We start from the raw sequence: 13,883 nt of genomic DNA, 5'->3' as shown, positions 1-13,883 counted from the left end.
ATAATAAGTCTATCTCTAACTATATAGCTTATATACACCTTAACCCCAAAAATTAATAAGCTTATGGCTAATTAAGTCTTAAAAATTTCTTTTTCTGGGACTTACTACGCTTTTAGCCAGTTAAAGCTGTAGGTTCTCTATTTTGCAAATATTTTGTTAAGGGTGCTACAAATAATAATTGCTTTAATTATTTAGCACTTACCTTAATAACTTCTTAGTTTGCAAAAAAAAATATTCCGACTGCGCCAATGTTGTGGTTAGGTGATAGTTTAATATTGAATAACACCGTTATTAAACTTTTACTTTGTAATATATTTCAACTAATTATACATAAGAATTTAAATGACAATATCAATTCCAAAAGGAAGTAACAAAATGTCCAAAAACAAACAATATGATGATATGAATAGTAGTAAGTCAGACTTGATAGTGATCGGCGGCCTGGACCGGTTCTCGTCACCCGCGGTCACTCGGCGTCGCGCGACCTGTCGGACGAGGAGAGGCAGCTGTGTCGCAGTCGCCATCCAGCGGTAAAGCCGGAAGTGCAATGCGACCGCGTCAAACTGGTTTAAATCATAACTCTATATTTTATTGGACATTATACCATCCAAAGTGGCCTGAAGTAGAAAATCTTGATATGAAAAATGAAAAATGTTTTTATATTACACAATCTATAGATAGATGTTATATAGATGATCTTTATGTTAGAGATGTTTATTAAAAAAAATTTGTTATATTGTTTTACAATTATAAATTATAATTATTTTAACTATAATAAATNTGTATTTTCTCTATTCTCGCGCTGTTCGTCAATCCAGTGACACTTTTTATTTGTACTCTTTTTTTTATGTACGTATAAAATTATTTTTCATTATTAAAAAGTATTAATTATTATAAATTTTAATTGTAGTATTTTGTAATAAATATAAACACCAAAACACTACACTATATATAAATTTTAAAATAAAAACGTTGTAATTGTGTACAATTATCCAAAAATATGTGACACTGTACCGTGTTTTCTTCGGGCGCACATCACGTTATCAACTTGTATGAAAGTGTATCGGTATCTGAACTATAAGTATTAAGTATTTCGGATCAGTTGTGCAAAAAAACGGTGGTAATGTCGTGGATGTAAGACATGCATTGGGTGGCGAGTTCTAATCCGAATCCATGCCTCTTTTTTTCACACGATTTCCGGTACATTAATCGGCCGTCAATCCCCGACTTTATCAGACGCCCAACACTCTGATCCATACATCATAGCTGGTCTCACTACAATCTTATAGAATTTACCTTTCAGCGTCTTAGAAATTCTTTTATCGCACAATAGACCAGACTTAATCCTGTATCTTACACCCTCGTGGTCTTTTGCACAACTGAACCTAAATACTTAAATCTTACCACCTTTTCTATGACGTCCTCACTTATTGTCACTGAACTTCTCATTTCACCTACGTCGTGTTCTCCTTTATCAAACTCGTACTCTACATACTTTGTTTTACTCTTACTTATTCTTAAATCCTTTTCTTCAAGATCTGTGTAGTATACATTTTAATAAATGTAGTAAATAATACATATACTTAATAAAAACATATAAACAAATCACTGTTACCTCGTGGATAAGATGAATAAAAAAATAATACCCTTAGACGAGATTTAACCACCCTCCTACACATTCCAGAAAACGTTCACTTAAAAGATTATCACATTGACCAATCAAATACAAAAAAAAAAATATTTCAAGAATCTCACCAGAAATCGCTAAACCAGTTTTGCGGGCTATAAAAGAGTCATTTCCCCCCAAAAACTCTCTCTCAGTTATAATTACGACGCGTGTCTCTAGAGTTTTCAATCAAGACACACAAATTGAATGTGAGTGAGTGTATGGTTTGCTCATGGTTACAAATCTATATCAAATCTACACAATTTTTATATTCCATTTATAATCGCTGGGATTTACAAGTAATATTATACATTTTATTTTTAGTCTAATACTTTTGGTGATACAAATATTCACGTATAAAATATTGATATTTATTTATTTTTTATATATACATACACTTAAAAATACATAATTAGATTGCATTATGTTCTATTACTTATTGAAGCACCACAATCTGGCTGAACAGAGTACTAGCACAATAGAATTGTAGTCAAGATTCCAACTAATTATAAGCGTTCTCTAAAGTGTCTCTCTGCTTGTCGATTAGCCAGTCTGATCTTAACACAGTGCGGGTCATCGGAGTGTAGGACATTAACATAACTTATTGTGCATAAATGTATAGTATTGTCGCATCTAACCTAGATCGTCCTTNTAACTTATTGTGCATAAATGTATAGTATTGTCACATCTAACCTAGATCATCCTTCAGGTGATTGAAAAGAAATAGACCACATATTATAAGGGTCTTTGGATAAAGATAAAAATATTATTTGATATTTCATGTTGGCACAATCACAATTAATAAGGCCTTAAAGTAGAATCTTGGTGCACTGCTACTTTTATCCTAAAAACTTCTGTTACTCCTCCCACACTATTCACCCTGTCGGCGGCACGCGCGGTGAATGTCAGTCACAGGTGAACTAGTTTACATAGTTTCCGACGTGTCTCGCGGTGCTAAATCCTCCTGACTCATCCTATCTACCGACCGCCGGACAAGACAAACATAATATTATCGTCAACACTAACGAGTGTGACGGTGGACAGCTGATAATCACGACCGGATAACGTGCTAATTCACATTAAATGAATAGTGCGCTATTACAGGCCGTGTCAGGCTCCATTATTGATTTACCAGGTATAAATCCAAACTTGTTTTTAGATACCGATTTCTCATTTCTTATTCTCTTATCTATTACCTTTTCCCAAATTTTCATACTATGACACATAAGCTTTATGCCTCTATAATGTCCACACTTCTGTATGTCTCTTTTACCTTTAAATATCGGCACCATTATACTATTACTCCATTCATTTGAGATATTTCCTTCTCATAAGATTTTATTTAAAAGGTCGCGTACATCCAAGATCCGCCTAAGTTTTGTTTAGTACTCCTCATACTTTTTGACAAAAATTTTACGCCGGCTATCGACTTAATGCAACCTCATTAGCGCTTTTTGCGACTGGCAAAGGAGCCGTGGAAGTATTCTTATCCCCTATTCACAGAGAAAATATAATATTATTAAATATCATCCAAAATAAAATTTTATTACAAGTAATTCATAACAACAAAACAAAAAATATTTGTTCTTAAAAGTAACCACGAAAGTCACTTTACTATATTCGAAAAAAATTATATCAATATTATTACTAAAATATAAATCGGAAATTCATTAATCAATTTATTTTATCAATACTAAAATTGCAAATTTGTAAAATCGATAAGTGGAATTGAAATTTAAATCTAAATAATTTCTAATATATAATATCATCTATAAAATTTATCATTTTGCTAACGTGAAAAAAATACTTTAAGACATCTTTGTTCAAGAGATAAATAATATTAGCTTTACAACTTATATAGAACAATATTTTTTTATAAAATTAAGTATTAAAATTATGTAACTAATATTTAAGATTTGCTTACTAGTCGTAGACCCAAACAATCTACTGCTTTGTANAATATTTAAGATTTGCTTACTAGTCGTAGACCCAAACAAGCTACTGCTTTGTAATTGAGACATATAACATACAATTAGGCATCCACACACCTATTCTATCTAATCCAATCCAATGACACTAAAACTTTTACAAGGCTTATTGACCTAAATTTGAAGTGGGGTACCGGAAAATCCCTCATTTTGAAAGTAGGAAATTTCAGTTTTTGATTTCATTATTTTTAGGTTTAACTAAATATCACTTAACTACTCGTAACATACATTAAACCCACATTATAAATATGAAAGTGTATCAGAATCTGAATAATAAATGCCCAATGGTCTAATGAAGCTGTCAAAATCCGGTGGCCGTGTTAACTGGCGCCTAACGTGAGGCATACCAATTAACCCAACAACCCCGAGATTAGAGAACAAGATACTTTTAATATCACATACACCGGGTGTTGCTCGAGATATAAGTTGTATAAACCTAACCAAGTCAAATAAGTCGCATGCAACTGCGGTTTTACATACTATAATATGTTTCAGCTGGAAATAATTTCTTCGAGAAAAAACTGCAAAATGCAAGTGATTAGTGTTGGAGCGTAAAACAATATAGAGCATTGTTTGCGCTAGGTAAATTATATTGGCTAGAATATTACAGCGTTTAAGAGCATTACAATATTGATTTTATCCTAGGTCAATTTCAATAGAATATGTTGATTTAACACTTTGGTCTAAACCAACCAATCTTAAAACGTGTGCCACCACCACCGCGGATAACCAGTTGGATTTCGAAACTCCAAATCACTGACAAAACCTTACGTACTTAGTATTTGTGTAAAATTTTAATTTTGTGATTCATTTTGTTTTATTTTAAATTCATTATATAGAATATCGGTCAAAACCTCAATTAAGTCGTTTAATACATTTATTTATTAAAATTAAGTACTAATCTAATTATTCTACTGACTCCGCAAATTAAGCTTGTCAATAGGCAGTTTTTGGAATGGAACTATGGTAGTACTTGATTGTATTTGGAATGCGAATTAGGGCTATCTTTTAAGTTGGACAACAGCTATGGGTGTTTATTTAGTTTGATGGACATATGTAACATTAACACATCAGCAACAGCTAACAGGTAATGGTCACCTTAACTTAGTGTCAGGGGAAACGTGTGATGATCACCGATTGCCATATTAATAGTGAACGGCTGATACTGGGAGAGCCATGACTGAGTGCTAACCTAAAGAAGGTGTCACTATCTTATATAAAAATAAATAAAATTAATTTATTATTACCCTATGCGGATGACTTGGTTATAGCAGTGGTGGGTAAATTCCCAGACACTATTATTGACTTAGCACAACAGAGACTTAACACTATACAGATATGGTGTAGTAAGTACGGTCTATCTGTTAATCCAAATAAAGCAGAGGTTGTTATGTTCACTAGAAGGAGAGTGGGACTGGACAGCCTGGACACTCTTACTCTGAATGGACAAGAAATTAGCTTAAAATCAGAAGTAAAATACTTAGGTATTATCTTGGATAGTAAGCTAAAATGGAAATCACATGTTGAGTCAAGAATCAAAAAAGCAATGACCACATTGTGGACTTGCAGCAGAGCCTTGGGAAAGACATGGGGTCTTAAACCAAGAGTTATGTATTGGTTGTACACGTCAGTGATTAAACCTATGATATTGTACGGTGCCCTAGTCTGGTGGACCAGAACAGCACTCATTACAGCTAGGAAAGAACTTAGTCGCATACAGAGAATGGCTGCTATTGCCATCACTGGAGCATTAAGAACTACACCAACGGTCGCATTAGAGGCACTAATTGGATTGCCTCCTCTGCATCTAGAGGTGAAAGCTCACGCCAAAGCTACAGCACTAAGATTCCACAACTTAGGTATGTGGACTTTGGAGAGTGATACAACAGAACATGGTAAAATACTAAAAGAGATAGACAAGGGCTTTTTAGAATACCCCTTGGACTATATCAAACCGGTTCTTAAGAATAACATTCCCTACAAAGTGGAGATCACTACACGTATAGAATGGAATATTAACCACCTGACTGACAAAGGAGGATTTGTGATATATACAGATGGATCCAAAAAATCAGGAAAGGTAGGTGCTGGAATTTGGGGCTTAAAGCCACGAATAAATGTCAGTATGTCATTGGGCACAACACCCTCTGTTTTCCAAGCAGAGGTGATGGCGATACTGGTAGGGGCTCAGAACCTGCTGGTATACAAAAATAGGAAGATAACTATCTTAAGTGATAGTCAAGCGGCTTTGAAAGCACTCTGTAACGATCAGGTGAATTCAAAGCTGGTCCTCGAATGCAGGGAAACTTTAGAATCACTATCGAGGTTCAACAAAGTTACACTAGCGTGGGTACCGGGACACAACGGTGTCACTGGAAATGAGAATGCTGACTTTCTAGCCAGGAAAGGAGCAGAGAACACCTATGTTGGACCAGAACCAGTGGTAGGGCTCACTGAGCAATCGCTCAAAGCGTTACCCAAGAATTGGTGCAGAGAACAACACAGGAAAATCTGGAAGTACTTGGTAGTACCTAGACAATCTAAAATGTTTATCAAGACCCCTGGTTTATTGCTGGGTGATCTTAATAGCATGACTAGACATCAAATAAGCACCCTGACTGGTCTACTGACAGGACATGGTCACCTGCTTAAGCATCTTAACGCAATGGGGGTATCAGAATCACCATTGTGCAGGAAGTGTGGAGTAGAAGAGGAAGACTCATTTCACATCATGTACGAATGTGAAGCCTTGTCCACACTAAGATCAAACTACTTGAATAAACCATTTCCTGAAAAAGAGGATATTAAAAACCTAAAACCCAGAGAGATACTTAATTTCGCCAGAAAGACAGGACTCTTTGGTCATCTTTAGAGGTGACTTTATGGTTGGTAATGTAACACTTTGGTGATAACACTTAGGTGGGTAAACCGAATCGAGACAATTCGGTATGAGGTGCGCACAATGGACCAACAGGTCTGAGTGCATGGGCATTATGTCCACCTCAATAATAACTAAAACTAAAAAAACTAAAATTTATTATTACAATTTTTTTATGATAAGTACTATATATTTATATATTTCATTCGACATACTTCATTTTTTTAATTGGATCAATTCCCTTTATATATTGGGAGGGGGGGCAAAACTTAAAAATGTATGTAGAAAGTAGATCTTTTAGCTTTGATGCGAATCTGAGAAGGTATTAATTTTACCATGATGTGTTTATTATTTTTTTTTATGTATGTCACTATTTTACTCAGCTATCACTGGACTGATTTTTTTCAACGATACGTCAAAAGATCACAAATCGTACCTAGTAGAAGACATTAGCCTCAAAAAAAGAAAATTTTGCCTTCGTTCCCCATTAATAATGAAAATCCTCCAAAAAATTACGATTTTTAAAATCGTTAAATTTCGACATTTTTTTTTCTAAAAATTGCCATAACTTATTGAAAAGTAAACAAATAAAAATAATTCTTTTTTATATTGAAATCTTAGATATTTTCCTTTTATTTAGTGTACATTTTTTTGAAAATCACACACTTTATCTGCCCAAAGGGGGGATTTAAAATAGCAACTTCTGTGCAAAAATTTAACTTTTTCAACTTAAGTTTTGAAAATGTTTCGGAAATACTCCGAGCTAAAATAAATTTAATGATATGCATTATAAGTTCAAATAAAAATTTTTTCCCGGCGACTTATCTTCTATGTGCAAATGGTTAGTGTTTCGGCAACAATTTTTGAGTAGGTTCAATAGCATTGCTATACTTATCCAAGTACGCAATGATTCTTCATAGTTCTCAGCAAGGTGAACGACAATTTCTAGGTGAGTTCGTAATGTAGAAAAGCCAGCTAGCCCGTCGACTCGACTCAAGGCTCACTATGTACTAGCTGGTTGACCTAATCATAGGCTCATAAGCAAAGAATACCGGGTCCACACAAGAGTGAGATGCCCTAGGTCAATGGAAGATCTGCTAGAGCTGGCTAGCGAATTGAACGTAGTGTAATTTTCTCTGGAACAGCAGCCCGAAGAAAAGAAAAGAAAAGAAGTATTCCCGGAAGAGAATAGCTTCAAATGTGCAAATAAGAAACCGTCACCAGAGATAGAGGTTGTTTAATCGGATAAAATCCGTCCGGAGCAGTATGATGCAAGACTGCAATAGGACTGGGCACTGGTTGGCGAATTGCTCGGAGAGCAACACGGCAAGGACGGGAAATGAGAAGAAGGAAATCTGACATAGATTCGCTTTATAACCTCCGGGTCGGAGCCGTAAACTTATTTACTAGAGAAATGTTGACTGACGTACAGGGTAATCGTTCAGCGTCCGACCAGAACCCAAGCTTAAACGAGTTATCCGAGAAAAAGTCAGAAAGAACATATCCGCAAGGTAAAAGTGACTCTTTTAGCTCAGCCAAGAACGGTAAAAGAGCAAAAACTTATCCGGAGATTGTAGCTCTTTCCGACATTAAAACCTGGCAATCCGAAGATGCAACTTTTGCCCAGTATGTCCGGAAGCTCCGGAGTGACAAACCAATTTACCGGCACTTACATCGAGAATACTACTTGCAAGATGGTATTTTGCTTAAAGGCCCGGTAAATAACGGAACGGACGGAAAGATTATTGTCGTTCCGTCGGAAATATCAGACCAACTGCTATAGAGGTATCAGACATTCAAGTTAGAAAGAAACTTACCGGACAAGAAGCCAAAGTCCCCGGCGATTGGCTGCTGGAAATTATTTCTACGGGTAAAAACCCGAAACAAGTAGAAATATCCAGACAGAAAAAGAATTACAACTAATTGTTACCGAATAAACAACAATTTTCCCCGAAGAATGACCAGAACTCCGGTTTGATAACCGAAAACTACGTTATCTTAAGTGGGAAAATTAAAATTTCTGGGAGGAGGACGACCCTCTCAAAATTTCAGGTCATTTTTCGGTAAAAACGACGCTGGTCACAATTTGTTCCGTGAAAATAACTGCAAACGCTTTGAGGAAGAGGATTGGGTGTATTACCGCGCACATCCCTTATCCAGTGCTGATAAAAAATTTCACGCTAACTTTGCCCCTATGAATCTGGGCTCCATGCAACTAGCTAAAAGATAAGCCGAGGGAGTGTTTGCGGCCAAAGGAAAGCGTCAGTTGAAGCTACATGTTACGGTCATGAAACATGACCCTTTGGCAGATAATCCTAACAACCATTGTCCTGTAATAGACAGCCAGCAGCAAGGAAAAGCCCGCTCATCTCACCGATTAGCCGTCGAAACTGCGACGATGATGCGCCAACAGGCGATGCATTAACTATAGATCTTGTGGATTTACTGTTTTCAAAAAACACCGGTGTTTATTCAGTATCAGATTTGCACGCATCAAAATAATCCTTGTCAAAACCAGTGTGTATTTAAATAAAGAAAAAACGCTGAAAAAAGGAAGTCAAAAGTATTTAAACACCACAACGAAGCACATTGTTGATATTCCAAAACACGGTGCACCTGTGAATAATATTAATATTATCTCTAATAGCTTTAGATTATCATAAGAATTTACTTTATCGACCTGCAGTCCATGTGCGAACGCCTGTTTCAAGTTAACATAATGTACCACGTATCGCTGTTTGGATATTAAAGTTTGGTCTCTTTGGAACCCGTCAAAACGTTTTTACAAGGCAAAAACGGAAAGTCGTTGTGCTTATTATACAGCTCTTCTGGATACCTTCATATACACACCTCGTATTACCGGTGTCCGACAATGAGTCTAGGTCGGTCATAGGGTCTATTCCGTTTTACTACCGAAAGCCTCCATAGGGCATGGGCTGAATCATACAGCTTATTGTCTGTAATCATTTTTAACGTTCTGAAACCACCGCTAATAATTACACGAATATATATATATGTATAAATTACTTACAGTCTTGGTACACGATCCATGAGTCTGGTTATGTCTGATCGTAATTTGGTGTCTTAAGATTTTTAGAATTGTCTTAGGAATAGTTATTGGTGGCTTGCACCAACCACTAGTCCCCTGTTTCTAAAATAAAAAATGCATTGATTTCCATCATAAAATATTTTATGATGGAAATCAATGTATTATTTGCTACTCTAAACATATAAAGAAGAAAATTAATTGTATATTTTTAATTCTACATTTTTAAATAGTAAAATAGTTATAATACATTTGTCATGTGCGAACATTAAAGTGGTTTCCCTCACCAGGTATGCATGTAAACACGAGTAGTGTTTGGACAACCGGCAGCGTCGTCCATGACGTAAAATATTAGAATGTTACTATATTAATAATTTATTTTTAGAATTAACTGCTTGTCGTTATCGGTTGTTCTAATAGTATAATCGTTATTATTATTGTTTACATTTCTATTTTCTACTGCGAATTTTTAAATAATAATATGTGTATTGTGTTTTAGCTTCGATGCAAAGCTGAGAAGGTATTAATTTTACTATGCTGTGTTTTTTTTACTATTTATTTTTTTTTTGTGTCTGTCATTATTTTTCTCAGCTCTCACCGAACCGATTTCTTTCAACGATACATCAAAAGTTCACAAATCGTATCTTGTCAAAACATTATCCTCAAAAATTTGAGAAAAAATTTTTCTCGTTCACCGTAAAAGGAGAAATCTCCTAAAAAATTGCAAATTTAAAAATCAGAAGGTAATACATTAGAAAACATTAAAATCCTTCATTTATCCATAAAAAAAAACAATATATATATAATGATTACTAAAAAATAAAATTGCAATTAAATGTCTTTTTACATTTTATTAGCACGAGCCGCCACTGAAAAATATATACATGTACATATATTTATACATATGTTATACTTCTACATGTATAATGATAAATTATCAAAATACAAATAACAAAACTATATGTTCCACCATTTTTTATATTTTTCTATCGTTTTGTTATTATTTTCATGTGTATATAAAATGTATTCTATTAGCATTATCCAATACTAATAAATTTTTTATTTAATACAAACGTCATTACACGTACAATTTCTGAGAAGTAAAGAAAAAACATCTTAATTAAAATTATTAAAAACTTAACGATGATGTCACATAAATTTTTTGTAATGTTTTATTTTCTATTATACATTATACTAAATTATGTGGTCGCAAGCGATAGCAAAAATGATACAACTAAGGTAAATTGCAATGATTAAGAATTATATAGTATAAAACAGATCTAAGGAAACGGATATTTATTGTTCTCATTGTTTGTAACAGTTTACCTGTTTCTTTACTTACTGAACAATCTGTATATTTGTCTAGTTTATAAAATAATCAAATTAAGAAAAAGATTGGTCAATGACATTTTTTGACCTATTATTTCAAAATTGTAACTATTTTAAAATATTGAGTGGAGATAATGTGTGGGTTATGTTATTTTTATTATTACGCATTACTCTGCCGCGTTCTACCTTCAATCTATATTTTAAAATGTTAATAACTTCTGAAGTACATTTTCAAAAATTGATTTTGACCAGTTATTTTCCTAATTAGATCTTGTTTCATGTTATTAGATAGTTACATATGTATGTTGCCATATAAAATTCAATAAATATATAAAATTAAAAAATACCATAAAGAATTCTATTCATATAATTACTAAAAAATTATTTAAAAGAGTTGTCAGCTATTTCTGTTTCATTTATATATCATGACTACATTTTTTAATCAAAATGTAATAAGCAAATAGATTTTCTAATGGACTAGTCAAATTTTCCGTAAATATAAATTTAGTATTATACTTAAAGACAAATTGAATAACTAAAAATACGTATTATATAATTTATAAAGTATGTTTATAATTCGTACACATTAATAAATTTACGAGTATCGTGTTTTAAGTGCTCGCATCTAATATTTACCACAATAAATTAAACACTTTGAAACTGTTTTTAACGACAAGAAAACTTACTAACAGCACTCCAATTGTATAGCAGCAATTCAGCTTCTATTACAATCTCATTACATTTACATAATTTTTTGTACTATTCTAGTTTATTTAATAAAATATAATTTATGTTAAAGAAAAGTTCAAGACTACTTTCGCCCATTTCAAACGTAAGTATATTTTTTATAAAACTTTTGTGTAAATATACACTGCATATTTAAGAGCATGTTATATGCAAGTGTGAGACACTTGTATGACGAATGTTCTTACAAATCCTATAATTTTTAATTCACTTAATATTTTTGTTTCATTCTTTTTTAAAAACTTATTTGAACCACTGTTAAGACTAACACTACCATGAAGAATGTGTTACTTCTATCCTTCTGCAATGAGTATAGACAAACGTTTTACAGCGTCAAATAGAAAACATAAAAATTTTATACATTTCAAAATATTTTAGAAATTTAAATTAAAATTGTTTTTTTTATTCTTATATTTTTTACAACACTATTGTCCTAAGCTTTAATAAATAAAAAGAAGTTAAAACAGATAACACTGTTTGATTTCACAAAACTACTACCCGTTATATTTCCAATAGTATGTTAATCTTCTGATTGACCTAGGCTTTTGAAAACACATCTGAATCATCATGTAGCATTATGGACATATTTATCAAATTTTAATTCTATCTACCCCTTGAATTGCTACGAGAAAACTGAAAATTTAAAAAACGAAATCTTTATTTAAGGGTCAAAGGAAATAGATTTTAAAAAAGTGGACTGACCAATTGATATGATGCTTCATTTAAATTTTTTTCAGAAGTTTTATTGTATTAATACTTTTTTTGTACTGTTGGAACAAAAAAAAATTGTTTTTGACTAAAAAAACACTCGGTACCTAGACTGTAATAAAGTTAAACAAACTGATTATCTTAAAACTTGTAAATAACAACAAAGAATTATTGCAACAATGGTAATAAAAATAAAAATAATTTGAAAAATTATGATGTCACAAAATGTATACACATAAATTGGCCAAAATCCAATGGTTGATAGCGTCACTTTAAGTGTTTCAAGTTAAAGACATTTTCTCGATAATTATTGGAAATGTAAATAATTGTTACAAATAAAAAGTATTTTTATAACAAAAAATAATTTATAATATCTCATAAATAATAAACTGATTTTTAGTTTTTAATAACTTTAAAATATGATGCATATCGTTGTATCATTGCCAAAACCATATAACTCGATTTTTCTTAGTTGATTTAATTCGGGTTCATTTCTTCCTCTTAAAAAGAAGAAAGAAAGAAATATTTTTATAGTCAACTATTGAAATGGCTTTTTTAATAAACAATTTGAATATTTCAAGAAATAATAGAGATAATTATTTCCAAAAAAAAAAAGATGCGTCACTAAAAGCTGCATGTAGAAATTGTGCCACCAGGGGTACTCAATTTCGCTGCTTCCAATGACTTATTTTTTGCTAATCAAAAACGATTTGAATAAGCAAATAAAAAGCCTTCAACTCTATAATTTATATTGCTAGATAGCTGGATAATGTTTTCTCCAGTGTCACCCTTAAATCTGCCACCCGGGGCACTTGAACCCTGTGTCTCCCTAGATGTAGCTCTGCCGTCATAACAAAAAGTATGTATTTCTCAAAAAAAAAAAATATATCAAAATGTTGAACCACAGGGTTTTGCAATGTAAAACATGATTTATTAAAAAAAAACGCTTAAAACACCTAACATTCTGCAAAATTTTCCTTTAAAAACTAATAAAATATGTGTCAAAATATGTTTTTAAGTGCAAATTATTCAGTTATATTGACACGGTACTGTATTTACCTCAGCCACATATCACGTTGTCAACCTATATTACTCAGTAATTTAAAAATTGTCGAAAATTTTTACTCCTGTTGAGCTGTTTAGTTAATAAAAATATCTAAAAATTTATAAATCCACTCACTACTCATAACTATTCAACGGACATAATTAAGTGGATTATGTCCATTAAAATACGTTTGTTTTATCTTAATTTTTATCACATATTACAATTTATTATAGCAATAAACAATATCGCTGTATAATAATTTTACAAAATTCAATTTTCTTTCCAATTCAAAGAGCTGTAGCTAAGAGATGAGATATCACAAATAATCGGTATCACCTTAACATATTCCAATTAAACTTATAATATGATACGAATATCAGAAAAAAAACTTCATTTTTGTTAAAACTCCAAGAGCTGTATTTTCAAAAATGATATATTATATAAAATAATTTTTTCAATTGTAATATTTATAAAAAAAA

At 32.4% G+C, this 13,883-nt stretch overlaps 2 protein-coding genes across 3 annotated transcripts in view; both read left to right on the top strand.

Annotated features, from left to right (window-relative positions):
- The first annotated feature begins 5,044 nt into the window (after positions 1-5,044).
- Positions 5,045-9,034, top strand: LOC126902180 (uncharacterized). The gene is made up of 3 exons (XM_050679206.1): positions 5,045-5,818; positions 7,965-8,158; positions 8,872-9,034. Exons 1-3 carry the CDS (start codon positions 5,045-5,047, stop codon positions 9,032-9,034), a joined length of 1,131 nt encoding a protein of 376 aa, XP_050535163.1.
- Positions 9,035-9,783: 749 nt separating this feature from the next.
- The window catches only part of LOC126900455 (uncharacterized), an 11,676-nt gene continuing 7,576 nt past the window's right edge, over positions 9,784-13,883 (top strand). Inside the window, exons 1-3 of one of the 2 annotated variants that reach the window (XR_007702864.1) lie at positions 9,784-10,098; positions 10,170-10,321; positions 11,707-11,739. Coding sequence is in view for 1 of the 2 variants with exons in the window: in XM_050676170.1 (XP_050532127.1) it covers positions 10,722-10,817; positions 11,707-11,739 (129 nt within the window). In the remaining variant the exon portion in view is untranslated. Of the gene's footprint in view, positions 10,099-10,169; positions 10,322-10,642; positions 10,818-11,706; positions 11,740-13,883 lie in introns of those variants that run through there. The other variant, XM_050676170.1, reaches the window with a different exon arrangement.

Source organism: Daktulosphaira vitifoliae, unplaced genomic scaffold (genome assembly GCF_025091365.1).
Source record: "Daktulosphaira vitifoliae isolate Bord-2020 unplaced genomic scaffold, ASM2509136v1 Scaffold_3, whole genome shotgun sequence".
In the NCBI taxonomy this organism is placed as follows: Eukaryota; Metazoa; Arthropoda; class Insecta; order Hemiptera; family Phylloxeridae; genus Daktulosphaira; species Daktulosphaira vitifoliae.
This window is presented reverse-complemented; position numbering and strand designations above follow the sequence as displayed.

Coding starts and splice junctions, on each gene's coding strand:
- LOC126902180 (XM_050679206.1), top strand. CDS start 5,045: ATGTTCACTAGAAGGAGAGTGGGACTGGACAGCCTGGACACTCTTACT. Junction 5,819..7,964: donor CCTCTGTTTTCCAAGCAGAG/GTGATGGCGATA, acceptor ACTGACGTACAG/GGTAATCGTTCAGCGTCCGA. Junction 8,159..8,871: donor GAAGATGCAACTTTTGCCCA/GTATGTCCGGAA, acceptor GTCCTGTAATAG/ACAGCCAGCAGCAAGGAAAA.